The following is a 26,613-nucleotide window of genomic DNA, read 5'->3' as shown; positions in this document are numbered from 1 at the left end:
CCAGAACTTAATGTTATGATCAGTATCCAAGACCGAATAAAAGATTCAACAAAAGGAGGAAATGGAAAAGGGAAGTTGCAAATTTTAATTAGATTTATGGTATAGTTGCAGAAAAGGAATTATAATAGTAAAGGAAAATATCCAAAAAGACAATAATTAATTTGGAGAAGGGATACGTGGTCAGCAAGTCACTTCCTTTTGTATTAATGGTGGTGCCTTTTTGGTGGAGAAGATCATTTGCGTTAATAACATTATTCATGTCTCTGCTTCTCAACCAACTCTCGAAGCTCTGCTTCCAGAAACCTGTTTTGGTAAGATCATCTCCTGTTCTCCCTAACAATGGCTTCTCAACTTCCTTGACACAAACCCCTCCTTGTTCCATCATTTGCGCTGAACCTTGCGGAGCAGATCTCGGGAAACTCGTCATTTGGAATGCTACTGAAAGTAAATACACCCATTTGGAAAAGAAGGTGCCTCTGGAGTTGGTGGATAAAGATGTAACGATAACGATCGGGTCATCCCATGGTTGGGTAGCTACTTTGGAGGACGACAGCAGCATAGTGCGTCTTCAAGATGATCTAAACCCGGTTGCATCGGATAAAGATCCAAAACGCGTTTTTCTGCCTCCTCTTGTAACCCTGCCTCATTGCCAAACCAAAGTTGTCACCAACGTCGCCATGTCCTCATCTTCTCCTGAGGATGAAGACTGTGTCGTGGCTATAAAGTTTTTAGGACCCCAACTCAGCTTTTGCAGACCCGCTCAAAGTAACCCCGAGTGGATCAACATCGCGATTGAAAACCCCTGCTTCTTCTCCTCCCCTGTGATGTTTTCCAACAAGGATGACATCATGTTAAGCATACCTGGATCTGGCGGACACCTCATCGGATCATGGGATCTCCACAAACATAGCAAGAACCCAAAGTTGCAAAGCTTGCGGTTTCAAAACCTTCCCAAGCTGACAAAGGCCAAGCGGGACCTTCTGGATTCGTGCTACGCAAGCGAGCACTTGGTGGAGTCAAGAACCACCAGTGAAACTTTCTTGGTCAAGAGGTACAAGAAGACCGTCAAGATCTTCAAGGGTATTGTGAAAATGAAAACAGAGTTTTTAATGGTGTTCAAGATAGACGAGCAAGGAAACGCTGTTTTCACTCAAGACATCGAAGACCTCGTCATTTTCCTCTCAAAGTCCGAACCTTTTTGTGTCCCTGCTAGCTCATTTTCCGGCATGTCCTCTAACGGAGTCAGAGTCTTGGATGTCGACGAATCAGCAAATGTCAGTCTGGATCGGTATCAAAGATGTATCATCCATAGTACAATTTATAGAGACGGACTCGGGGCCCCTTACCATATTCCACCTCAAAAAAAAAAGACTAATAGCTGGGATCTGAGTTAGTTTGAAAGTCTGGAGTCTTGTCTTTTCTTTTAAACCATTCAAACAACAAATCTACTTTTACAATCTCAAGCTCTCTTCGTTTTGATCTCGATTGCTTATTCTAACACTCTTTGTACTTTATTTTAGTCATAACCCTGAATTCTCTCACATTAACTCAATTCTTCCCCAAAGACAAAAGTTAAACTATTCACAGAATGGGAAGCCAAGAAGAAAACAAAATCGGTGGGAGTGAGTGATGAGGTTGATAAGCTTTCCAACAAAGGTGAACCTATTTCTATATCCCTCTTGAATCAACTGTCTCTTTCTTGTAAAAACTGTACAATACAAGACGCAAGAGCCAAGACTACTACGCCCTTAATTGAACTTTCAATGTTCGAACCTTTGACCTATGAATATGTATAATATAAATGACCCTTGTGAGTAACATTATATGGTTCAATAAATTTTGGAAAATTCTTATTTTTGTTTTATTAATCTTCTTATTTTTTCAACAAAACAACTTGTTTGGCAATAATCTTCAAACAAGTTGTTAATGATGCCAAACAACTTGTTACAAAGTCCAATGTCCATCAACACCATAAAGAAGCTAATTGTGTCATTCCTCTGCTCTAAAGAGTCCAAACCAAATTACATGATGAAAAAAACAGTGACTGAAATAATCTTTAGGAGACACATAAGAGAAAGAAAAAAATTAAGTTATGTCCATGTAGACTCACAACAAGAAATAATCCCTTCAAAAATATATAGCAAACAAAAACAAAGCATGCCACATTTAATCAAAATACTGAAATATTATTGTCTCAAAACAGAACCAACATCGCATAGTTTCTCGGTATCTCTCAAAACAGAACCAAAAGAATGCATCCTCTCATGATGTTGCTTGTAGAGGGGAGGGAACAACAACCCTTTGTGGATGAGGAATGTCCATTGTTGGACTCCTTGAGAGCTCTCTGATATTTTGTTCCTCTTTGAAACAATGTAGAAAGGAAGTTCCTTTACAATTTGATTATCCACTTTTGTCTTTCTCCAAGACATATATCTTACCCACTTGAAAAAATGGGGTTATTAACGCAAATAAGCAACTTTTGTTTTCCATCTTTTTTCTATCAGTATATTTTTCATAAGCAGTCGCAAAATTTTCTAATGAAGATTTAGTCAAGTGGATCCAATGATAGTAGCTCAGAGATGGTTGGTGAAGGAAGGAAGATATTTGAAGATAAACCATCAAGTATGATGGATTGTTCAAAAAAAAAAGTTGATCAAACTTTGCACCCACTGTTATCTTGGATTATTTCATCAAGTCATTAAACAAAAAACTGAACATATCTTGAAATCCATTTGGTTATTTCTCACTTTTGATTCTAAGAAAGCTAATGCATTTTACTAATCACTTACTTTATGATGGGATTTTGGTTTAATGATTTAGCTCAAAAACTGGTGAACTATGAAAAAAATAGTAAAAGATTTATTGCTCAAAAAGGATTTGTGGACAACTCTTTTATCAAAACTCACTTATCAGTAATTATATACATGCAGCTGCCCAAACCAACAAAAACTTAATTGGAGGATTGTGATTTTACAGAAACTTAGTGAACACAGAGTACATGTGTTACACTTACAAAGGAATGAGGTTTTCATCTCTCATCACACCACATCAACCCAATACAAATTTGAATTTATTGTAGGCCTTCGTTTGGCTTTTCCTTTGAATGAAAAAAAAAATGGTTGACAAGAAAAAAGAAAAATAATTAGTAATATGCAAGTTGTTTTGGATACAACTAGGATTAATAAAACATGATTATTGCCAAACAAGTTGTTTGAAGATTATTGCCAACTCGGAAAAGATTACAACTTGTTTGAAGATTATTGCCAAACAACTTGGTTTAAAGATTACAATTTGTATTAGTGATCACTTAAATACAAACATGATTTAACAACGATACAAATTTGTAACAAAATTTTGCGAGAAACTAATTATTAACGAATAAAACAACTATTAATTGCATGTAGCTTTTAAAAAACATTTGTAACTATTTAGTGACAGTTTAGCTATAAGACAGGTTGTAGCATAACTAGTGACAATATTATCCCGGGCCGGACGTATTGAAGAGGTTGTTTTTATTTTTTTTTTAAATGTAGTTTGTTAAATAATAATTTGATTGTGCACCCACTAAATCTAAAACTCGGCACCCACTAATATCCTGGATTAGACATATGTACTGTATCTTCAAAGGAAACAAAAAAAATAAAGGAAGAAAAAATAACAAAAATCCATTTAACAAATCAACGTAAATTATAAAACCCAATTATATTAATGTAATTGTTTCCACTAAAGGCACTAAGTACTAAGTTTAAATTTAATTGTATATAAATACAATAATATAGTTGCATTCTATTTGTAGCCATGTAGGGTTTTATTTGAAAAGCGGTGACGAACCGGTTCGACCTTCTAAGCAATGATGAATGGAATGTTTTGTAGGAAGTTAGTATATGTTTTGTTAATTTTTATTAATTTTTTGTTAATTTTTGTAGGATGTTAGTATACGTATGAGCGTATCATAGATACTTTTGTTAATTTTTTTATTTAATATATGTGCCCCGATGACGTGACGCAGAACACGTCACTCACCATGTCTTGTAGTGGAGACACTTTTTGTTTAGTCTCATTCTCATATGCGTTAAGATTTAAGACATGAAATTGTACATCTTCGTCGTGGAATTGATCTCCGGGTTTCGTGCTACGCCGTAGATTCTCCATCTGGGTTTCGACGTTAACAAGAACATGGTCAACAGCCTCTTTGCAATCTCTCGACCCACGATCCCCGTGACCGCTGACCGTGTCGCCGAAGATCAACGCGACGTTATCGTCTTTATTTCTTAATTCTCATCAAGCTGACTTTTTTTCAGACCCCATTGTGACTATATTTAATATTTATATTGAGAAACTCTTCCAGATCTTATTATGGAGTTCGATAGAAAAAGTTAAAGGTATCGATACTAAGCATATTGCAAATTAAAGCTCACTATCGTATCGTATCGTATCGTACTATTTACTTGCAGCATTGATCAACTTTAATCACTCCTAAAAATCTTTACTTTTTAGAATCAACTTTTGTTCCACCTCGGTATATGTCACTGTACTGACTACTGGTCATGCGTCTCTCTAATAGATTGATTGGTTTTGGATCATGGACCACGCCTTCGTATTGGTTAAACAATCTATATACACAACTGTTGGAACGGTTAATTTGAGGATTCTGCAGTGTTTCTTTGATACTAGAGACAGAGTTTGTAATTTGGACATAATGGTGCATATCTATTAATATCGATATCCCAACACTCATTTCTCTGATTGACTACTTACTTTTCGATTTCCCCTTCTCTCTGAATATAAAACCTAGCAATACGATTTATACCAGTCTGGTCGAGTCAGTTACTAGGCACATTGCAGTCCAGTGTAAGCTTCTCGTACGTTGTTTCAGCCTCCTTTTACGTTCTCTCGGACTGTGCAGTCCTCACCTGCGACACCAGGTGATCCACTTGCTAACTGGTTCTCACTAACAGAATTTGGATAAGGAGAATATCGTGGATTTGGGCTGTGTCGTGCGTACCGGTTCTGAGCAGCTGTAGTGCTCCTGGTCGCCTTGGCGCGAGCTTTTCTTCCCTGTCAGATGATTGCCAAAGAAGTCAAAACAAAAAATGAGGACTAGATGCTCAACAACACATTTTGGAATGGTTACAGCTCTCCAGGGGAGAAGAAGGAGGCATGCGACAATTCACCTTTCCCATGCATTTTTCCAGATGAGGAGCAAACCTTCCTGCAACAATTTGTCGCCCACAGTTCATGCAATTGAAGACTTCACTAGCTACAGGAGGGTGAGTCTGACCAAATATATCAACAACAAATTTGGTGTTGGTTTCAAGGTTGTTGCTAGGATCAGCAACCTTAGCACGAGCTTCCACAGACAACCTCAACTCTTCTTCTACTACCTCCAAATCACGGTCAAGCCCTAGTCGTGCTACCCGGTGACACTCAGATGCTACATCAGCAATCACTGAATCCACAAGATCAAGAAAAACTTGGGACGAAAGCTGCATACAAAAATTAAAGAACTTCTTAACTTAGTAGTTTCCATCAGGAAATTGCTTTGACAAGGAGGAGCAATTTTAACAAAACAGTTTCCCTTTTCTTGGTCTTTCAAATAGGCACCAAGATTCTCTAACTAACTGAAGTGCGGCTCATTAAGGGGAACAATGAGTAAGTATACCTTATTCACTAACAGAGACACTACTACTAGTCTATCAAAGTTACTAAATTTCCAATTTCAGACTCTAGTAAAATTGATGTTAAATGTTGAAACTGAGTTCAATAGCAGATTGTATATCCTATACACAGCAGCAAACCAATTTATCATCAGATGAGACTAAGTGAACAAAATACCTCAGTTTGAGAAGATTTATTACCATCTGCCCCAGACATTTGAATCCCTCTATCAATCGAGATGGACAATCACGTCTGCCAAAAAAAACACCCAAAATCAAAACCAAATCGTAAATAAGGTGACTACAATTAGAGACTGAATCCTCCACGAACCGATGATAATCGAGGATGTGATCGCTGTATCTACCAGATTCGTTTTTTCAGAGGTTCGAAATCAATTTTATACAAACGAATCAAGTCTATATACATTAAAAAAAACAAAGATACGAAATCTTCATGGAATTAGAAAGCTTACAGTATTATTAGACAGCTGAGTCGCGGCGGTGAACGGAGGACGGAGAGAAAGTTTTTAACTTCAACTCGAGGCGGAGAAGAAACGACCAATCTAGGCCAAAAGCTAAAAACAGTAAACGGCAAGCGTTTCTTCTCTTCATTTTATAAACGACACGCTTTCTCTTTCATCGCGACCTGCACTCCAAGTCGCCTAATTTTTGCTAAAAACTTTTTATAAAAGCCCATCTCAAGGCCCATTCAAACATGTATTGCTGCTTTTCTTTTCTTTTTGTTGTTTGGCAAAATTGCAACTTTTTTTTTGTTTTCTTCTGAAATCTTTCAGAATCACTCAATCCTACAACACAAGCATACAAATACAACGTTTTCTAGTTTGGACAATACGTGAGAAGATAGATATTTTTTGAATGGAACAAAATATAACAGTTAATAATTTTTGTATTTTTTTTTGTTTGGAGAAAGTAAGGCAGAAAAAGAAGAGACAAGAGAATGTGAGACACGAGGAGGGGACTCCTTCTCTCTTACGGAAACTTCCGGGAAAGTCACCGGTATGGGAGCCACACGATAAGGATTTTGTATTTCAAACGACGACAACGACGTCGTGATGTAGCGCAATCATGCACGTCCTACTCTCACTTTCTACACCAACCTTTATGCAACAAATCCATCTACTAAATTATCTCCACTAATATTTATTTATTTAAACTCTTCTTCTTTTCTTCTGTGGTGGTGACATAGTTTTCTTCATTTGAGTAAAATATTCACACGTTTCATTTTATATTCAGTGAGGAGATAGGAATAGACACAACCCCCAGAGAAGATAAACAAAGAAAGATGATGAATGAAGCAGCCATTAATCTATTATGAGCAGGAGTTGAGATTTCAGAATAAGAGAGTGTACCTCTGATCTAATGGTAACTTCGACGGTGGAGGCCTTGAGTCCTGTAGACGCCGAGGGACTTCCCTTCACAAGAGACAAACACTACGCCATGCATGGTGAGATCTTGACTGTAGTTCTTGTCATCAGCTTTGCCGTCTTCCTCTTGTTCCTCGTGTTGCTTCCTTGTCTTAAACGCCGTTACAGTCACCAGTCCGACCTGTCAGAAGAGGAGGCTTCCTCGAGTGGAAGACTCAAGCCTTTACCTGTTGTAAGCAAATAATATATTTCGGCATATATAGCCACAGGCCAAACAACTAACAACTGCATGTATTGAGTGTCTTATTACAAATTGCAGAACGTATGTAAAGTCGTCATATTTCTCACTATTGGATAGAACATTACAACATTGTACCTAGCTGCAATTGCAGCTGAAAAATAAGATCCATGGACAACAACAATATGAGATTTTTCACTAATACGTACATATACAAGAAGATGGGGATTATGAATGCAGTTTACCTCCCCGGGGCAATCTAGCTGAGCCCTTTATTTGATGATACAGAACAAATAGAGGGCGCTATTAGAAGAGTAGAACACCGACCAGTGCAGAGGTTAGAGAGATGGTGAGATTGTCGTCAATGTCGGTGCTTATGGGGAGTGACTCCACAAGAGCTGATGCTATAGAGATCACGGCGAAACGAAGAATCATTCCCACGCTATCCTTGATGTAACCAAATGAAGCAAAGTAGTACATATAGCCGACAGAAGCTAAGAACCCGGCGGTGGCCATTCCAATGCTACCAGCAAATGATTTGTTTCTGTTATAAGGAAGCCTCTCTGTTCCAAGACGCCTCCCCACAATGTCAGCCATACCTTTTAACAGCAAGTGAGGAAACATCGCGTGTATAAAATTCATCATTCAAAAGTTGGTAATATTATTGGATCAAACCAAAGCTAACTGTACGTACCATCTCCAGCGCAAAGGTTGCATATTACGGCAATCGCGACTGGGGAGGTTTTCCAACAGAAGATACAGGCCACTGTGATTGACAGTGCATAATAAAGAGGTCCTTTAAGTAGTTCCCTGGTGCAGAAGAAAGCAACTATAGACACTTTGTGAAGTGACACAAAGCAATAATAAAGAGAACTGAATCTTGATCACAGAAACCAAGATTGCTAAGAGATAGTTAAAAAATTGAGATCTAAGTAAAGTCAAATACTAAGCATGATATAGATAGGTAGTACTTTGTCTGAATCAGCTACCTGCGATCTCCATGTCTGCTCATTGACTTGATGGTTCCTTCATCGTGGTACACTCCAAGGCCTAGCAATAGCACCCTTATTATATTGAGTCCAGGTACAAGGGATGCAAAAAGCGCTCCTTGGATCCCAGAGCTGAAATAATTGGTATGTGGGATTAAACTGGTGAAGCTGAAATGCCAAGGAGGTCCTATCAAAATCCGAACCTTTCATTCCGTTATTACCTGAACAACGGCCAGCAAAGCATAAAAACTAGCCCAATATTTATATGCACAAGCTTCCGTATGAGTTTCTGGAAAAAAAAAAAAACAAACACCAATGTCAACCGCAGATGCGAAAACCAATGAAAGTTCAGTTTCAACAACAACAAAAAAATGCATTACAGTGTAATAATATTTGGTAATCAGTAGTAACAAAGTCCAATCTATAACAGCACCATAAAGATACAAACTCTTATCATCAGGATTGTGATTTCTAATATTTGCTAATATTTTTATCAAAGATTGTGATTTCTAAGCACGGATTTCAAAAAAAAAAAAAAAAAAAAAGCATCCTCGATTTAGGTTCTGAGCAGAGTAGAAGATTCGTCTCTATAATTTTACCAGAATTGTTCAATACAATTGCGTCTCCATTCTCATTGACTTTTTCTTTTTGTTTGGTTTGAATGTAGTCGCCATTAATGCCGTTACTCGATAAAGCTACTAAACTACTGAAGAAGAAGTCAGAGATTATATTATATTTGCTACGTTTCTACTAGGGGAAATTACAGATTTCGAGTAGAAAAAAAAAAAAAAAAATTAAAAAACAAAATCAAAGGAATCGAGGTGTATGTGAAATTGGGAGAAAAGGATGGACCTGGTCGAAGAAGCCGCGTTTGCCAATCTCACCCCAGAAAGTGAGGCAGGAGAAGGCGACGATGCCGGTGATCCCACACGCGCTTAAATCCGATAAAACCGAATTTTCGGGAAACATCACGGCAGCGGCGGCGAGTGAAGGAGACCTACGACGGGAATAAGTCGTCGTCGGAAACCTAGAGCGTGTGGTCGGGATTCGAAGAGTGAGGAATCGTGGTGGAATCGGAGAAGAGAAGAAGAAAGGGAGAGAAGGAGGTGAAATGAAAGAGCAGAGATTAATACTAGTTGTAGTAGTACTAGTCATTTCCTGCAACGACCTTTTCTTCTTCTTTGGATATTGTCTTCTTCATCTCATCCTCATTTAATTTTTTGACAGCAGGGTTAGGGTTTGGTTGAAGCGCACAACATAATTTGGTTTCTTGATAGCCATATTTATTTCCCCTGAAAGAAGAGTGGGCATATCATATGATATCCCTATAATTTAATTTCCCATAAGGGGTGTTTTTTTTTTTTTTTTATTTACTATATCTGGTTTCAGCTTTTGTAATCTGGTCACTTTTGTTAGATTACTGTGATTGTTTTGTTTTCTGGTTTATTGCAATTTTTTTTTTGGTTTATTAGTTTGATTTATAACTATTTTTTTGGTTTACACATGATTAGCCGAATTGTTGATTTTTTTTTTTATTTTTTTTTTGGGTAGTCTTCTTGTTTGTTAAGGGGAAGCACAAAGTTTTGTTGGATACGACTCGACTAATGAGAGAGTTAGAAAACTAGTGCGAGTTTTGCCGGAGTATTTGTGACCAAAACCGCATGTAATTTTTTTTACTATTTTCAACATGATTTACTGCTTACAAGTTCCAACATGATTTATCCTATTCGTGTGTTTTGCAAGGGTGGTCATTATAAACAAGATTAATCCAACATGTATTCACTATGCTTGTTATGAAATTTAAACTCGTTGGTCTTTATGGAAAATGTCTACTGATCTAGAATTTGCTTGTCCACCTTTTGAGCTTGATTAATTTTGTTCTTCATAGGCTTCAAAATCATATCACAGCCCAATTCCATTAGTGTAAGATCAAGCGGTACGATCAGTCAACCAGACGGACCACAATTTGTTATTATGGGCCTATTTTGGGCTTATATTTGCTAAACAATTCCGGCTAGTTTGTAGTTGACTTTTAGAGTCAGAAAGTCAATATTTTTATGGTTTTGCTTTTCCAATCAAATCATCATTTTTTTCTCTCATGATTATTCTGTTCAGTTGTTGTATGAAAGACAATTCAATTATTGTGCAAATTACTCAGATTTGATAAGTATAGAAAAGTGATTCAGATTTCCTCACATGGCTTGCCGAGACACTTGACCACACGTCTCTTCCCTTGTTACTTCTTTATTAAAAAAACAAAACCAGTTTTTAAAAATTTCAATTGATATCAGTGTTTGAGTTTTTTCTTCAATATTTTTTCATCAAATAATGCCAACCTAATCCTCACATATTATTATTTTTCTTGTTTGTTTAACAATCCTCAATTATTTGTTTTTTGATAAAAGAAAAATTAAAAAAAAATCTCAATTATTCGCTATTGGTGTGTATATCTCTTTAACAAGTACACACACTTGCATGTGTTTTCCAGTTGTACGGGCAAAATAACATCAGAACCTGTTCTGTCTTTTTTTTTTTTTTTTTATTGAATCAAAACGGTTTATGAGAGTTTCGAATCCATTGTTAGAAAACTTGAATTAGTAAAGCTAGTAGTATAAAACTTTGTATGAAGTTTCGCCTTCGCTCTACTAGCATGTCTGGTCTCGAAGGCATTGTTAATGCAGCGCGTGAAGGGTTCGATGCTTTGAGAGCAAAAGGGCATATGAGGTATTCTAAAATACCTTTCTTTTTTTCAAAAAAAAAAAAAAAAAAAACTATGAAGTTTTAGAAAGTATTACTACTATAATACCTTTTGCTTTGTCATTTAAATCACAACTAATCCACCAACAAAACTGAATTTTCTTGCTTAGTAGTTATTAAATCATTGCTTAAAAATGTTAAGCTCAATTAATGACATAAGTAACCAACCGATAAGACCGCATAACTAGTTAACCAACCGATAAGACCGCATAACTAGTTAACCAACCTATCTTGGCATCACATGAAACACCATGACGTTGGATTAGTCAGAGAGGCTTGTTCTAATTATATAAACAAACCAAATACGAACCAACCATCGTATTTATACTATATCCTCTATGTAATTATTAAATCTCTTTACTAATCTGAAAAGCTTTCACAAATTACACCCAAAATAAATTGAGTAGTTAATGAGTTAACAAAGAATTAAATAAAAAGAAAGTACTAATTATCTTCAAATATACTACTTTCTTTTTTCAAAATATAAGATGTTTTAACTAAAACAATACGCAAATTAAGAAGTTTTTACTTTTAACCAGTTCAACCAATCAAAAATAATACTGCATAATATAAAATACTAAACTAATATAAAAGTTGTATAGAAAATTAAAAACATCTTATATTATAAAACAAAAAAACTTTTCTAAAAACATCTTATATTTTGAGAGAGTATAAGAAATTAGTAAAGTAAGAAATAAAGATAAAGTGGTCTGGTTCGTATCGCACCCATTGGAACCAACCACCAACCAAACTAGTCAGTCTCAGACTCAGTGGTGAAGTTCGTAAACTGTTCCCTCAAAAAAGCGAAATGAAATAAAAAAAGCAAAGAACTAATGACAGATGAGAAATGACTCTCCATGATACCATCACATATATAATCAAATTCTCAACCTTTTCTTTGTTTTTGAGAGAATCAACGACGAACGACGCCATTACTTTGCAAAAAAAGCTTTCTCTTTTGTTCTCCCCAAATTATTGACCTTTTTTTCATATATAATTCACAATCACACTTCATCATCTTCTTCTTCTTCTCTCTCTCCTTTGGTCTCTGCATCAGTGTGTTGCCACCGGAGACACAGCAACTGTTTTGTTTCTTGCTCTCCTCTTAAAAATCATAACCCTTTTTTCTCAGTTTCTGTTATTGAAAAAAAATGCGAAATCTAAAACTCTTTGAGAGATTTAAGAGCACACAAATCCACGCCTTTAACTCACAACAAGACTCTCCTTCTACCAGCAGCAACAATGTTACCCCTCGGATCAACTTCTTCGGTCATTCCAAATCCAAATCTCGTTCACTTCTCCCTCATGGGTTCCCCACCACAGAGCTTCTCGAGCCTCCCTTGGAGTCTTACCTCAAACCTATCGACTTGGTTGAGTCATTATCGAATCTTTACCGGAGAATCGAGTCCAGTTCGGAATCCGAGACTTACATGCTCTACCTCGAGCAGTACGCTGTTCTACGCAGTCTCGGTGATGCCAAGCTCTTGCGCAGGTGCTTGCTCAACGCCAGGAGGCACGCCATTGATGTCCCTAGTAAGGTTGTTTTGTCTGCTTGGTTGAGATTTGATAGGAGAGAACACGAACTCGTTGGAGTCGATTCCATGGATTGTAATGGGTTTGCTGTTGAATGTCCTAAGACTTGTTTGACTCATTGTTATGATTTGAATGTAGTTGACAAGGATTGTGATTGCTCTACGGAGTATGAGGATAACAGCTTTGGTACTGATGAGATTAAAATCTCTATTGCTGATGAGTTCTCGGGTTTAGATGAGGCTAGTGATTTTTCCTTCTGCATAGGTTCAGAGAAGGCTAAGTGCGTTAGGTGGCGAATCGCAGCGCTTTCACGTCCCTTTGAGGCCATGTTGTATGGTTCTTTCGTGGAGTCAACAACTTGTGAGATCGATTTCTCGGAGAATGGCATCTCAATTGAGGCGATGTTGGCACTGAACATATACAGTAGGATCAAAAGAGTTCATCTGTTTCGTGTTGAAACTGTCTTTGAGCTGCTTCTATTAGCCAGCAAGTTCTGTTGTGACGATCTGAAGTCTGCGTGTGAGGCTCGCTTGGCTTCATCTGTCACTAACCTCGATAAAGCTTTAACCTTTGTAGAGTACGCGTTGGAGGAACGCACAAAGCTTCTTTTATCTGCTTGCTTGCAGGTGTTTCTGAGAGAGCTTCCCAAGTCACTCCAAAATCCGCAAGTGATGAGATTCTTCTGCAGTTCCGAAGCAAAGGAACAGTTAGCTTTCCTGGGTTCAGAGTGTTTGTACCTGTTGTACTACTTTCTCAGCCAAGTAGGCATGGAAGAGAAACTCACTACCGAGCCTATGCTGATACTGCTAGAGAGAACTCGAGAGTTTGCTCGCACAAACTGGCAAAAGGCTTTGTCTTTGCATCAAATGGGATATGTTCTGTTTGAGAGAAAGGATTACAAAGCAGCTCAGTTTCATTTCAGATTAGCTTCAAGCTTAGGGCATGTCTACTCATTGGCTGGGGTATCAAGAACTGAATATAAACAAGGGAAGAGGTATTCCGCGTACAAGCTCATGAACTTTCTCATCTCTAGTCACAAGCCACATGGCTGGATGTACCAGGAGAGGTCTCTGTACAATGTTGGGGTTGAGAAACTAAAAGATTTAGCAATCGCCACTGAACTTGACCCGTCTCTGAATTTCCCGTACAAGTACAGAGCTGTGATGAAGTTCGAACAGAAGCAGATTAAAGAAGCCTTCGAAGAGATTGATAGATTAATTCAGTTCAAGCCTAGTTCAGAATGTCTCGAGCTGAGGGCTTGGCTGTTTCTAGCCATTGGTGACCGTGAGCGCTGTTTGAGAGATCTTCGAGCAGTGTTGTGTTTAGAGCCAAATTATGCTGTATTTGGTGGGAGAATGAGAGATGATTTGGTAGAGGCTCTGACCGCGCAATGTATTGAAGTAGAGAGCGAAGCTGATTGTTGGGTGAGGCTTTATGAGAGATGGTCAGCTGTAGATGATGTTGGGTCGTTGGCTGTTGTTCATCAGATGCTTCAGAATGATCCCTGCAAAAACTATCTGAGGTTTAGACAATCTCTTCTTCTCTTAAGGTAAGCTGAATATTTTTGGTTTCTCAGGCAAAACCCTACTTGGTGATGTTTTTCAGGAGTTGACGAAAGCTACATTGTTTTGTGATCTGTGTGTGTGTGACAGATTGAACTGTCAAGGAGCCGCGATGAGGTGTTTGCGAATGGCATGTAACTTGGCTACTTCCGAGGCTGAGAGGTTGGTCTACGAAGGGTGGCTTTTATACGACATGGGTTATGTGGACAAAACTCTTACGAAAGCCGAGAAAGCAATCTCTGTTCAGCGTTCCTTTGAAGCATTTTTCCTCAAAGCCTATGTTCTAGCTGAAAAAAATCTCAATGCGGACGAGATCTCTTGCGATGTTCAGGTTCTAGAGGAAGCCCTCAAGTGTCCTTCGGATGGGCTACGCAAAGGACAGGTTGGCATTTTGATATCTCGCTTTTCTCTTTCTCTTTATTCATATTGTTTTCTTGTTAATCTTTTTTGTTTTGTTTCTGCAGGCTCTGAACAATCTTGGGAGCATTTACATCAATTCAGGAATGCTAGATCAAGCTGAAACTGCGTATAAGAACGCTCTGGAGATCAAACATACTCGTGCGCATCAAGGGCTGGCGCGAGTTTATTTCTTGAAGAACCAACGTAAAGAAGCGCTCGAGGAGATGACAAAGCTGATCGAGAAGGCATGTAGCAAAGCAGCAGCCTACGAGAAACGGTCTGAGTACAGTGAACGTGAAAAAGCCAAAGAAGATCTTGACATGGCCACAACACTCGACCCTTTGCGAACTTATCCCTACAGATACCGAGCTGCCGGTAACTAACTCTTCCTGTTCCTTATTGAACATCTTATAAATTTAGTAGTTAAAGAAGTGATTGTCTGTGTGACAGTGCTGATGGATGATCAGAGAGAGACAGAGGCAGTGGAAGAGCTGTCAAAGGCGATAGCTTTCAGACCGGAACTGCAAACGCTTCATCTCAGAGCAGCATTCCACGAGGCCACAGGAAATCTATCATTGGCCGCTCAAGACTGTGAAGCTGCTCTCTGTTTAGACCCTAACCACACTGAGACTCTCCATCTCTACAGCAGATCCAAGGATCAAGCTTCTTCCATTGACAACACCATTTTTGGCTTAGATTAATTTGAAGGTATCAACCACATTCTCCCATTTGTATAATTCATCGGGATCTCTTAACTTTTATACACAGATGCTGTAAAGAAACTGTCATTTATTATTAATCTTACCAATGGTTTCTATGCAAAGCCAACTGTTTATTATATACAGTATTTAGTCTTTTAATGCAGAGGAAGATAAAGATGATCATCACTTCAAAGTGTCATTTGTGTATATATACAGGTGGACACCTAAAAGGACGGCTCCATTCTCTTTAGTTTCCTTCTGTGGATATGATCTCCAGCTCCGTCCACCACCGTGGAGATAGCCTTGGCATTGCTGCGTTAGCTTCTATTCCAGTTATCTCTCTCAACTTCACCACAACCTCTCTCATTGTTGGTCGCTGAGCTGGGTATGGATTCATACACTGCCTAACCACCTCCAACAGTCTCTCAACAGTATCTTCCTGAAACGTTTTCAGGGTCGGGTCCACAATATCTCTTGCAGGTTTTGGTTCGAGAAACAAAGAGTCCGGGTCTGGTAACTGCGCACTGATGATTTCGAACAGAACAGCACCAAAATTAAAGACATTTGTCTGGGGATCAAGTAATGAGCATTCTAGAAGATTCTTGCTCGAGGAACTCTCCTGAGATGGAAAGATGGAATTGATTACAGAAAAGTCGGAGACTTTGGCAGCATTGTCTTCGGTTAAGTAGACAGAAGAGGAGTCCAAATTTGTGTGCAAGATGGGTGGGTTGAGATTGTGCATGTGCTCTAGACAGTAAGCTATTCCCATGAGGATTCTGAGTCTGGTAGGCCAGTCCAAGTGCTCCGCGTGTTGAGCTGCCATGAAAGATAGGTTCAAACAGTTTAAAGATTGTATCAAGTTAAATAAGAGTTATGGGGAAGATGAATCCTCACAGTGCAGATGCTCAGAGAGGCATCCATTGGGAGCGTATTCGAATACCAGCATTCGGCTGAAGGGCTCTTCCTCGTGGCAATAACCGATCACATTCAGAAAATTCTTGTGATCCACTTTGGATAACTTATGCATCTGCAGAAACAGAGTGGAATTAGTCGTCCCTGTTCAAAAACAAAGTTGCAAACGAGGTTCTGGTACCTTTTGTAGCAATTGTGTTTCCATGGCGGTGGACCAGGCTGTACGAGAACCAGCCCCGGCAGACACAACGGCAATTTCAGCACCAGTGGGCAAAGTTCCTTTATAAATGGTACCGTCTGAGAAAGAGCCAATGACGTTACTGAAATCTTCGCAGGCTGCTTGTAGCTCAGATAGCTGCAGCCTCGGAACATCTGCTGCAATACAAAACTACAAAATAAGAGGAACTCAATATGAAGAGAGAAGAAAGAGAGAGTGTGTTTGCCTGTTCGAAGAGCATCTTGAAGCTGGCCACTGTTGGTCCAAGGCTTGATTGGAATTTTTCGACTAAAGATAAGAAAGAAGATGATTAATGCCCCCGAGACAGTGAATACGCCAACGACTATGCCGACGATCATAAAAACCTTGGTAGACTTCTTTTTAGTTCTTGGAGGAGGAGACTGAGACTGAGACGGAGATGGAGCCGAAGGCACAGGCAAGGGAGTAATAGCAGGTGAGGTCTCTGGTGTTTGTGATGGCACACCACTTTGAGGAGGCCTCGGGGTTTCATCGCCTTCTTGTGGTGGTGGTGGAGGCAGCACGGGATCTCTGAAGGTTGCGGATTCAGGGGATGGTGGGGAGGCATCGAGGGCAGGGCCTTTGCCAGGAAAAGGTGTATCAATCAGGATGCGACGGTTCTCATTAACATGAGAAGAATCAAAGACTTCTACAATCTCTTCAGAAAAGGAATTGTCATGATCCAAAGAAACACACACAAAATAAATTGCTTAGAGAGAGACAGAGAGGTGAGGATCAAAAGAAACTTACCTTGGGAGTTGAGTTTCAGAGGAAGATAGGTGAGGAAGATGATGGGGAATACTGTTGGGAGATTGAATCTCCAACGTCTATTGGATCTCATTAGGTAGGAGATTGATTTCTCTGATCCTGTGGTTTAATATTTTATCTAAAAGAAGAAAGAGAGAAGAGAATGTTGGAGGAGAAACAGTTGAAGTCGTCGTTGAGGACAAAGAAGACTAATCAATCGGTTGCTACTACTCTTTCAACTTCTATTTTAAATTCTTTTTATTACTTTCTTGGGATTTCTCTTTTAAAAACAAAAAAGAAACACAATTTGAAAAGTTATTACATACACTTGAGCTTGACTACTGACTAACTTAACAAAAGTTCGATAATTTTAAACTTTACGCAATTGTCATGTAAATCTTTTACCTGAATTTCACTAATAAATATGTTCTTGATTTTGTATGTTGAATATGACATGACAACGGATTTTAAAACGTAAGACTCTTCAGTCATTTTGTTTAATTTGAAATAGTCTTTGTTCGACATAATATATTATAGGCTGTTTGCAAAGGCAACACACGGCTACTCGATTGGCTCAGATGGTCGAAGCATCCATGGGTCAGTGGTTGCTCTCGATACCACCAGTCTTCGAGTAGCTGTATTTCAGATACATACAGTACACCAAAACCTCTATAAATTACTTCAGAGAAAAAAGGTATTATAAAATACCTTATGGTTTTTTTGGGTTTAATAATAAGGTGCACATTATTGGATAATTTTAAGTAATAATAGTAACTAGTTTTCTTAAAAAAGAACAAATGGGTGATAGTATTCATTTTTACGTATTAGAGTTGTTACTTTTCCTGTGTTTGTTATGTTATGTCAAAGGCCAACAAATCTTTTTTTTTGGTTCTTGTTGTTGACACTTGACAGACCTTTATTTACTACCTTTAAATCATGGTATGGCGGAGTTTTTAATCGCATCTGTAGAACAACAAAACCAAATTTGCGAGGATCACCCCACCCAACCCATAGTACAAATTGACAACCCAAATCATCATTAATAACCAATAATCATTGCAATTGGTAACATATTTTACCTAATCTCGGAAAAAAACTGATCAAAAACATAAAATAACCAAATTTTTTACTTTGTAAGTTAACTCGAATGATATGGACAATCAATCCTTCATCCATGAACAGTTATTATTTTTTTAATAAATTGAGCAATACACCGTATAATTAAAAAAATGACATCATGTTAACCGTGCACATAAATATAAATATACATCTATACTATTAATTAGGAAGCACACTTAAGAATTAAAAAAAAATAAAAAAAAACAGAATGCCATGTATTATCTTTTTTATAAAAAGTTTAGAGAACAAACAAAAAAAACAAACAAGGGTAATTAGGATCTAAAAGCTCGGAAATTTAAGCGGCCAAAGATAGTGCTATTCGGATCGCATATAACCCGTTCGGATCTGGTCTTCGAAGGACGCGGATCCTACATTTAAAAAAATCATTAAATAATTGAAGAGCATCAATGAGAAGTCTAGGCCAAAATCTAACAATTACAATTAATATTCAAAATTAATGAGAAAAAAAGAATATCAGGAAACTGGCAAATTTTGAGGAATTAGAATACTATCAAACTGGCGATATTTGAGGTACTTACTAAATCTCTATTCCATATTTAATTTTTAATATATAAACTGAAATTTAGTTAACATATATCTGAAACAAATCGTCAAAATTATAGGTACTTACCAAAATTTCATATAATATTTGATTCGGTAAATATATGCTAGGTATATTCTCAAATCCACTCACATCGCCTATAAATATTGGAGAGCATACATAAAGTCTTAAACTCATAACATTACATTCATCTTATATTTTCGAAATCATTTGCTGCAAACCATTGTTTGCATACATCCCTCTAGATTATCCCACAAACAATATAGAAAAAAACTGGATTTGTAAACAAAAACAGATTCAAAACTAAATCACCATGTTCTTCTTTCATGCTTATCTCCAAGGTTTTACTAAACTCTTATGCATATTCTTATGATTTTTTGGTTTCGAGGTCAACAGATTATCATATATTTCAGGCCGTCAGGAACATATTCTTTGAAGCAAAATTCTATTTTATTGTTGATTCATTCATAGAGTAGAGAAATATATAGATTTCATAGAATTATTTACTTCATTTTATAAATTTTATCTTTAAACATTATTATCTGACACGTATTCTCTATTTCAAATATTATAGGTAACAAAGATTGTGAATGTGCCACAAAATCAAGAGATTTAATCATAGAGAATGTCATAAAAAAAAATGAGCTGGTACTTTTCACTTCTTCTTATGTTATTTTGTTAATTAAAAGAGTGTTTATATGTTTTTATCATGTTTCATGCCTGTCTTTATAACTATTTTTTGTTGGCCACCTGATTTTGCAGTTTTTGAACTGGGACGAACATGCTGAAGAAAACTTTATAATGAGGTCTTATGTTGTCAATCTTCTTCATTTTTAATAGTGTAAAATTGTATTAACAATTAAATTGTAACAAATAAAAAAATAATGACCAGTACTTATTTTTCTTTAATCAATCGAGTTAATATTTTGGATATTTTATTAATATTATTTTAAATCTCTTTTTCGGTAAAATCAAATAAATCACTTAGTATTAATTATACATATAACATTCATGTCAATATTCTATACCCATAGTGAACTAATTAATAATACATGTAATGTTTTGTATATTTATTTCCATAAACTAAAACATAAACGAAGTCGAATTAGGAAATAAGTTTAAAATAAAAGTATAAAACCATCCATACCATAATTATGGTAAATATAATTGGTTACTTGCCTTCTATAAAAGGTGGAGCGAGTAACAAAATAAACTTATTTCATCATTAAATTTTATATATTTGACAACGATTCTGTGATATCAAAATTAATAAAAAGGTAAGTAACCAATTATATTAATAACAATAAATGAAATCTTTAATACTAACATTCCATATTAATTTTAATCGGTTTCATATATGAGTATATTCCATAATAAGAACTAAATAGTTAGTTTATTCTACAAAACTTGCGTTTAATATAGATTCAAATAACTTTAAATTGAGCATATTTCAATAAAAAAAAGTGGTTAAACTTTAGGCTTTCCAATTTTATATTTAGTTTTCGATAAACTTTCAAAAATTAATAATAACAAAAAGTTCATATTTCTTTAATAGAAAACATGTTTTTCAATTTATCCAGCATATAAATGTTTAAAATAAAAAAATAAATCACATAAAAGTATGTTATGACAAAAATAAACGAAGAAATGTAATCCAATATAGATGAACCAAAATAACAAAAATTAATAAATCAACTAATTTTGCAATATTCTAATATTTTATATGTATATAAATATACAATAATCTATAACTTATATTTATGTTTGCTACATACAAGATTTTCCCTATTAGAAATACAAAATTTATTCTATACTTAATGTCCCATTATTGTGAATGTATTCTCTTATGAAATGGGTATTTGGGAACGGGAATAGTATAAAATGGGAAAGGACAGGACGGAACGGAACGACATGATGGCCTCTCCTAAATATTTGTATTTCTCTTAAACGAGTTTTAGTCGTTTTTTCTCGATTTTATATCAAATTATAACATTTTACGCGATTAATAAAAATTTATCCAACGACTAATCCGGTTCAGTTTGATAGTGGTCTGATTGTTGGATCATTATGAGTTATAAAATATTTGTCAAATTATTATTATTTAAATTTTTCAAACGATAATAAATTAGATTGAAACCAAACGAAAAATCAAACTAAATACTTAACTGATATGAGTTTAAATTTAGATATTATATTAAATATATTTATATAAATATTATCTCACATGTATGTGCGGGACTACATTCGTCATGCGATATGAATTTGAGACCATGTATAAGACATAACAAATATTACGTTCCTTCTCAAAATATTTATATTTGTTTCAAACGGGCTTTAGTCGTTTCAGAAGAGATTTAATCGTTGTGAACATGTTTATATTTGGTTTTATGGTTCATGTGTTTAATGGATATCTAACGGACCATTAATAAGGTTAAGGTTTTATTTTGGCATGACCCCTCGGTCAATCTGAAATTTAAATTACTGATGAAACCATCATTATTTCATAAATTCAAACTAAAAAAATTGTATCAAAAAAAATTATTTATAAACATAACCTCAAAAATAGTTATCCACCATCAATTATTTATCATTGCTACTTTTCTTTTACTACTTTTGCAAATTCACATTTGCCTATAGTTTTTTTTTTAATTTTCTTCCTTACCACATTTAGATCTATAATTTAAAATTCGAAATTAACACTTGTTTTTACAGCAAATCATACAGGACTTTAGCTGCTAATCACGTTCACATAACACATGATCTAATGATTCTCTAAATTATCTTAAAGAAAAAAAAACAAATCTGAAGCTGCTACTAACTCTTTCCATTCCGAATTATACAAATTGGAAACTTCTGAAAAATTAGATTAAAATAACAAAATATTTTTAATTATTCCAATTTTTCGTGTAGTAGTAAATTAATTTTAAAGAAACGAAAAAAAAAACTAAGGAATTAGGGTGGAGGAGATGTGGTGGTGGAAAAGGAACAAGATGAACACCTGACGAGACCATTCTCGTTACAGGCTAAGCAAGTTCTGAACCCTCCTCCTAATTTCTCATTATGAACCTTATGGCTACCGTGACAATCCTTACACGGTACGAATCTATGACCACCGCACATCTCGCATACCCCTCGTTCTATCTTCGGCAACTCTTGTACCAGCTTCTTCAGCTCTCCGATCTCGTGTAGCTTTATCACCTCTTCCTCTCCTCCGATGTACCGTCCGCCGATGAACACTCGCGGAAGCTTCGGCGTTGTATTCTTCTCGTTCTCGTTCTGGTTCTCTTCTTTGGCGAAGATCCGTTGTAGCTCTGTTGAGAAAGACGCGTCCATTGAGAGATCTCGTTCGTCGATTCGTACGGGGAAGCTATGGAGGATCGATGTAACGGATTTGCAGGCTTCGAACGTTGGACGAACCACGCGGAGGCTTGTGAAGTAGACGACGATGCTGCTCTCCGCTCCTGGGATTGAAATCCGTACATCTGGCTCGGGTTTTGGTTTTCCTGATTCCGGATTTGGATTCCGGCGTATAAGTTCGGAATCTGCGCGGAGGAGGAGGTTAGATTGACGAGTTGGCCAGGATTTGAGGATTAAATTAGCTGCGCAGACTCGGTGGAAGACTCTAGAAGCGTTTCTGGGAGAAGGACAAGGAGAGGAAGGGAAAGAAGAAGGTGAAGAATCGTCGGAGCAGAGATGGTGGATGTCTTTGAAGGAAGCGGTGGTGGGAGAGTATGTGTCGTGAATCTTAACCGACGATTTACGCCACGGCCGCCACATTGACGGTGGTAGAAACGGCGGAGAAGTTGAAGATTTTTTTTTAAATTAGGGTTTGTTTGGGATTTGCAGAGAAAAGAATATGGGAGTTTTTTTTTTTTTTTTTGGGAGAGAGAAGAGAGAGAGAGAAGAGGGAGGATGGTTAAAACAAAAATAATTAAAAAAAAAGTGGTTGGAGCTTTTGTTGTGTTTTGTTTTTGGGTTCTCTAACAAATTTTGCTTTTGAGTTAATAAAAAAATATAGAAAAACAAGATTGGTTGTGATAAAACAGGTGATATTAAACGTTACTAATTATAATTAGGTGCAAAAAGAAATTAAGATGCTAATTATAGTTACTATTGATCTGTTTAATGCTTTTTCTCTTTTTTCCAAGATTTTGTAAGGTTAAATGAACACTGTATAAATTAAAGAAAAATCAGGAATTAATATAAGTATTCTTGCATTTATTAGCAAAACCAAAGAAAACTTTAAAAAAAAATCTTCTGGATAACAAAGAGGGAAAATCGGTATTTTCATACTCCAGGTAAGGAGTATGTTGAATACATACCCTAACTATAGCATTGAGCAAATCCATATACAAGGTTAAGTAAAATTCAAATTGGTTGCGCCAACTCGACAAATTGTGTAAGAACATGCCCAAGCTGTAACGGTGTTATCTGACCGTTAACGACTGCTTACGTGGCTGCCACGTATGAAACGACGTCGTTTGGAGAAACAAAAAAGAGAGCTTTGTTTTGTCCAAAACGACGTCGTTTCCATTGTCTTCCTCTTTTTTCTATTTTCTTATTTCCCGAATCACATTTCTCTGTTCAACATCTGGATTTGGGATTTCTAAAAAAATTAGGGTTTTCTCTCTTCTTTTCATCTATAAGTCAATTGATTCAATTAGCAACGGTTATCGATTCTGAGGAGTGTGTGATAGTGCAGTTAACTGCATTTGCATCCGAAAATGAGGTAATTTTTGTTCACTTTTTAGGATTTTCGAAATTTAGGGTTTTCGAAATTTAGGGGTTTTCGAAATGTAGAGATTTTCAAAATTTAGGGGTTTGCTCAATTGAGATAATTAGGAGTGTTTATTTTGAAAACATGATAGATTTGAACGAAATTCGATATTATGTTTGAACAAAATTCGATAGTGGTGGAAGAACTGTCTAATAGTTTTTTTTTAAATCTTTTTCAGCGATGAGGATGTAATATTCCAATGCTACAATGGTGGAGAGTTTGGAGTTGTTGATGGGATTAAAACTACATATGAAAGAGGATTGGTTCTAACCCTTGAAAGCAAAACAGAAACAGTTGTGACTAATCTGATGGCGGCATTGGACGATCCTCTTTGTGGGGAGAAGATCTGGTTTAAGTATCCCTTTGAGGATTTTTCACAGGTGAAGTTATTGATTGAAGGTCAGAATTTTGAGAACATGTGTAGAACCGCGGTTTGGGTTAAGGGGATAGACATTTTCATAGAGAAAGAAAATTATGAGCTCCTTGGCGATGGTGAGGGTTTAGAGCGTGATGGATCTGAAGGAGGTGAGGGTTTAGAGCGTGATGGATCTGAAGGAGGTGAGGGTTTAGAGGGTGATAGAGATGGCCGTAGGGTTTTTGTTGATATGGAAGATTGAGTGGAGGAGAATTTAGCAGGTTTTGTTGACGTAGAAGTGCATGATAATGACGAGGATACTCCTCCCAACTCAGATTCCGAGGAAGTTGAAAGAAGATATATGAGGTGCAAAAAAGGTAGTGGAGAAATCAGATTAGAGCAAGTGTTTGATAGTATATCAGAGTTTAAAGAAGCTGTGGTTGATTATGCGCTGAAAAATGGAGAGAATATAAAGTTTACAAGATGGGGATCAGAGAGAAGTGAAGTTAGGTGTGCCATTGGAGGGGATTGCAAATTCAAAATCTACTGCTCCTATGAAGAAAAAATTGGAAAGTACATGGTGAAGACATGCAATGATTTGCATGCATGTACAAAGGATGGGTTTAGTAAAGTGATCAAGAATGGAGTCCTTGCTCAGCTGTTCTTGAATGACATTAGGAAGGATCCCACATTCAAAGCTAAGGCGATGCAAGATACAATTGAGGAGCGATACAATATATATTCTACTTATGATCAGTGCTGAACAGCTAGAGCAAAAGCATTGAAGATGATTCAAGAGGAATATGATGAGCAATTTGCTTGAATGCATGAATACATGGAACATCTTTTAGAGTAAGTAAATTTGTTTTCTTTTTCTGCTTTACTTATAATACGAGAAGTTGTCTCAGTTTCTAATATGTGTTTGAATGTGTTTGAATTCTGTTTTGTATATCAAATCAAGGATCAACAATGGACGTTGTGACAATGACTGATGATAATGGTGTAGTCAAGTTTGATAGGTTTTATGTCTGCTTTGCAGCTCTTCTCAAAACTTGGATAGCATATTGTCGCCCAATAATTGACATAGATGGATGCTTCTTAACAAATGGTGTGAAAGGACAACTGTTGGCAGCTGTAGGAAGAGATGCCAACAATCAGTTCTACCCGGTTGCTTGGGCAGTTGTGCAAACAGAGAACTATGACGCTTGGTTGTGGTTCATTCAAAAGCTGAAGGATGATTTGAAGCTCAGAGATGGTGATGGATTTACTCTTATTTCTGATAGACAAAAGGGGTTGCTCAATGTTGTTGATCAAGAGTTACCAAAGGTGGAACACCGGATGTGTGCACCCCATATCTATGGCAATCTGAGAAGAGTTTATCCGGGTAAATATTTGCCTAAGAAGTTGTTTTGGGCAGTTGCCAAGAGTTTAACGAAGCAGAGTATAATAGAGCAATCGAGGAATTGAAAAATTTTGATGAAGGTGTGTATGATGCTGTCATGCAAAGAAATCCGCGAAACTGTAGTTGAGCCTTCTTCGGCTGCAAATCAAGTTGTGAGGATGTTTCTAACAACTTTTCTGAGTCATACAACAATGCCATCAATAAAGCTCGGAAGATGCCATTAGTGGAGATGTTGGAGACAATAAGAAGACAAACTATGATCCGTATAGATGTGAGGCTCAAGAAGGCTATGAAACGTCAAGGGAAATACACTCTTAAAGTCGCCAACACCATCAAGGAAGAAGAGAGGTTGCGAAAGTATTGCCAGGTAATTCCTTGTGGAAATGGGCAGTATGAGGTTCTTGAAAATAAGCATGGATTCAAGGTGGATATGAATGCAAAGACAAGTGCATGTCGAAGATGGAGTATGACAGGGATCCCTTGCCGCCATGTTGTAAGAGTTATACTGACCAAGAAGCACAATCCTAAGTCGTATGTTAACTGTGATTGGTACTTGGTATCAACAAATGTCAAGATTTACTCTGAGTCGATCTCAGCAGTTGATAGCATTGGTTTTTGGATAAGATCTCAAGAGCCTAGGATTCAGCCACCACCACGAGAAGTTACAAAAGGTCCCAAGAAGACAGAAAAAAGAAAGAAGGGCAAGAATAAGTCTCCAAAGAAGAAGTCAAAAGGAAAAAGCAAACAAGAACAACCGGAGAAGAGAATCAAAGTTTCAAAAGCTGGATGAGATAGTCGTTGTGGCCGGTGTAGTACCGTCGGTCATAATACTAGAAGTTGTCCGACTCTCAGAGTTGTTGGTAGAAGGTGGAAGAAGAAGAAAACTGGTGAAGAACCAAGCCAAGAACCAAGCCAAAGACAAAGCCAAGGACTTAGTCAAGCACCAAGCCAAGGACCAAGCCAACAATCTCAGAATGATTAATGGTGAGTCTTTTTATTGATCAAACTTCTGCTTATTAATAGCTTCATTATCATTACTCAGGTTTTCACATGTTATTTTTGTTTATTTTTGTAGTGTATGAATGGAATGAAAGAACTGAATAGAAGGAAGTGACGGATGGAAGTTTTTTGTTTTAGTCGGATGAGATTGAAAGTTTTTGTGGTAATCTCATGGTAGTTTATGGTGTAGTTCGGTGAATTTTAAGTTTTTTGTTGTACTCAAAACATGGCTTCTACTTTTAATCTAATCAAAACTTATTGAAGTTTTATGTTAATCTTAACAT

The 26,613-nt window shown here is 36.8% G+C and overlaps 7 protein-coding genes and 1 pseudogene across 12 annotated transcripts; 4 read left to right on the top strand and 4 right to left on the bottom strand.

The window, feature by feature from the left end:
* The first annotated feature begins 248 nt into the window (after nt 1-248).
* On the top strand, nt 249-1,428 carry LOC104728975 (uncharacterized). The gene has a single exon (XM_010447880.3). It carries the CDS (start codon nt 258-260, stop codon nt 1,392-1,394), a length of 1,137 nt encoding a protein of 378 aa, XP_010446182.2. The 5' UTR covers nt 249-257; the 3' UTR covers nt 1,395-1,428.
* Nucleotides 1,429-4,641: 3,213 nt separating this feature from the next.
* LOC104726431 (SAGA-associated factor 11) lies at nt 4,642-7,271 on the bottom strand. Of its 2 annotated transcripts, XM_010445295.3 has the most exons (5): nt 6,131-6,391; nt 5,836-5,910; nt 5,175-5,486; nt 5,006-5,058; nt 4,642-4,913 (listed from the first exon to the last, which is right to left on the bottom strand). In XM_010445295.3, exons 2-5 carry the CDS (start codon nt 5,872-5,874, stop codon nt 4,910-4,912), a joined length of 408 nt encoding a protein of 135 aa, XP_010443597.1. In that variant the 5' UTR covers nt 5,875-5,910; nt 6,131-6,391; the 3' UTR covers nt 4,642-4,909. The 2 variants fall into 2 exon arrangements, with proteins under 2 accessions (XP_010443597.1, XP_010443596.1); XM_010445294.3 differs by having other exon boundaries at nt 4,642-5,058; nt 6,131-7,271.
* On the top strand, nt 7,038-7,482 carry LOC109127731 (uncharacterized). Its single transcript, XM_019233190.2, has one exon. It carries the CDS (start codon nt 7,038-7,040, stop codon nt 7,284-7,286), a length of 249 nt encoding a protein of 82 aa, XP_019088735.1. The 3' UTR covers nt 7,287-7,482.
* On the bottom strand, nt 7,366-9,744 carry LOC104726429 (farnesol kinase, chloroplastic-like). Its single transcript, XM_010445293.3, has 5 exons — nt 9,122-9,744; nt 8,491-8,558; nt 8,270-8,401; nt 7,975-8,090; nt 7,366-7,879 (listed from the first exon to the last, which is right to left on the bottom strand). The coding sequence occupies exons 1-5, from the start codon at nt 9,422-9,424 to the stop codon at nt 7,587-7,589; spliced, it is 912 nt and encodes a 303-aa protein (XP_010443595.1). The 5' UTR covers nt 9,425-9,744; the 3' UTR covers nt 7,366-7,586.
* Nucleotides 9,745-11,728: 1,984 nt separating this feature from the next.
* On the top strand, nt 11,729-17,442 carry LOC104726427 (ETO1-like protein 2). The gene is made up of 5 exons (XM_087471115.1): nt 11,729-14,108; nt 14,212-14,503; nt 14,586-14,895; nt 14,971-15,228; nt 15,438-17,442. Exons 1-4 carry the CDS (start codon nt 12,178-12,180, stop codon nt 15,219-15,221), a joined length of 2,784 nt encoding a protein of 927 aa, XP_087327241.1. The 5' UTR covers nt 11,729-12,177; the 3' UTR covers nt 15,222-15,228; nt 15,438-17,442.
* LOC104726428 (putative inactive receptor-like protein kinase At3g56050) lies at nt 15,295-17,509 on the bottom strand. Of its 5 annotated transcripts, none has more exons than XM_010445292.3 (5): nt 17,119-17,509; nt 16,577-17,017; nt 16,315-16,505; nt 16,116-16,248; nt 15,295-16,037 (listed from the first exon to the last, which is right to left on the bottom strand). In XM_010445292.3, exons 1-5 carry the CDS (start codon nt 17,207-17,209, stop codon nt 15,469-15,471), a joined length of 1,425 nt encoding a protein of 474 aa, XP_010443594.2. In that variant the 5' UTR covers nt 17,210-17,509; the 3' UTR covers nt 15,295-15,468. The 5 variants fall into 5 exon arrangements, with proteins under 5 accessions (XP_010443594.2, XP_087327244.1, XP_010443593.2 ...); XM_087471118.1 differs by having other exon boundaries at nt 16,162-16,248; XM_010445291.3 differs by having other exon boundaries at nt 16,577-17,026; nt 17,119-17,412.
* A 4,096-nt stretch (nt 17,510-21,605) lies between these two features.
* On the bottom strand, nt 21,606-22,717 carry LOC104726426 (uncharacterized protein At5g39865-like). Its single transcript, XM_010445288.2, has one exon. It carries the CDS (start codon nt 22,571-22,573, stop codon nt 21,749-21,751), a length of 825 nt encoding a protein of 274 aa, XP_010443590.2. The 5' UTR covers nt 22,574-22,717; the 3' UTR covers nt 21,606-21,748.
* An 803-nt stretch (nt 22,718-23,520) lies between these two features.
* Nucleotides 23,521-24,751, top strand: LOC147935513 (uncharacterized; annotated as a pseudogene).
* Nucleotides 24,752-26,613: the final 1,862 nt, after the last annotated feature.

The sequence above is a fragment of the Camelina sativa genome, chromosome 11, assembly GCF_030686135.1.
Source record: "Camelina sativa cultivar CO46 ecotype springtype chromosome 11, ASM3068613v1".
Taxonomy (NCBI): Eukaryota; Viridiplantae; Streptophyta; class Magnoliopsida; order Brassicales; family Brassicaceae; genus Camelina; species Camelina sativa.
Note: the sequence above shows the minus strand (reverse complement) of the source record. Positions and strands in the feature narration are given on the sequence as shown.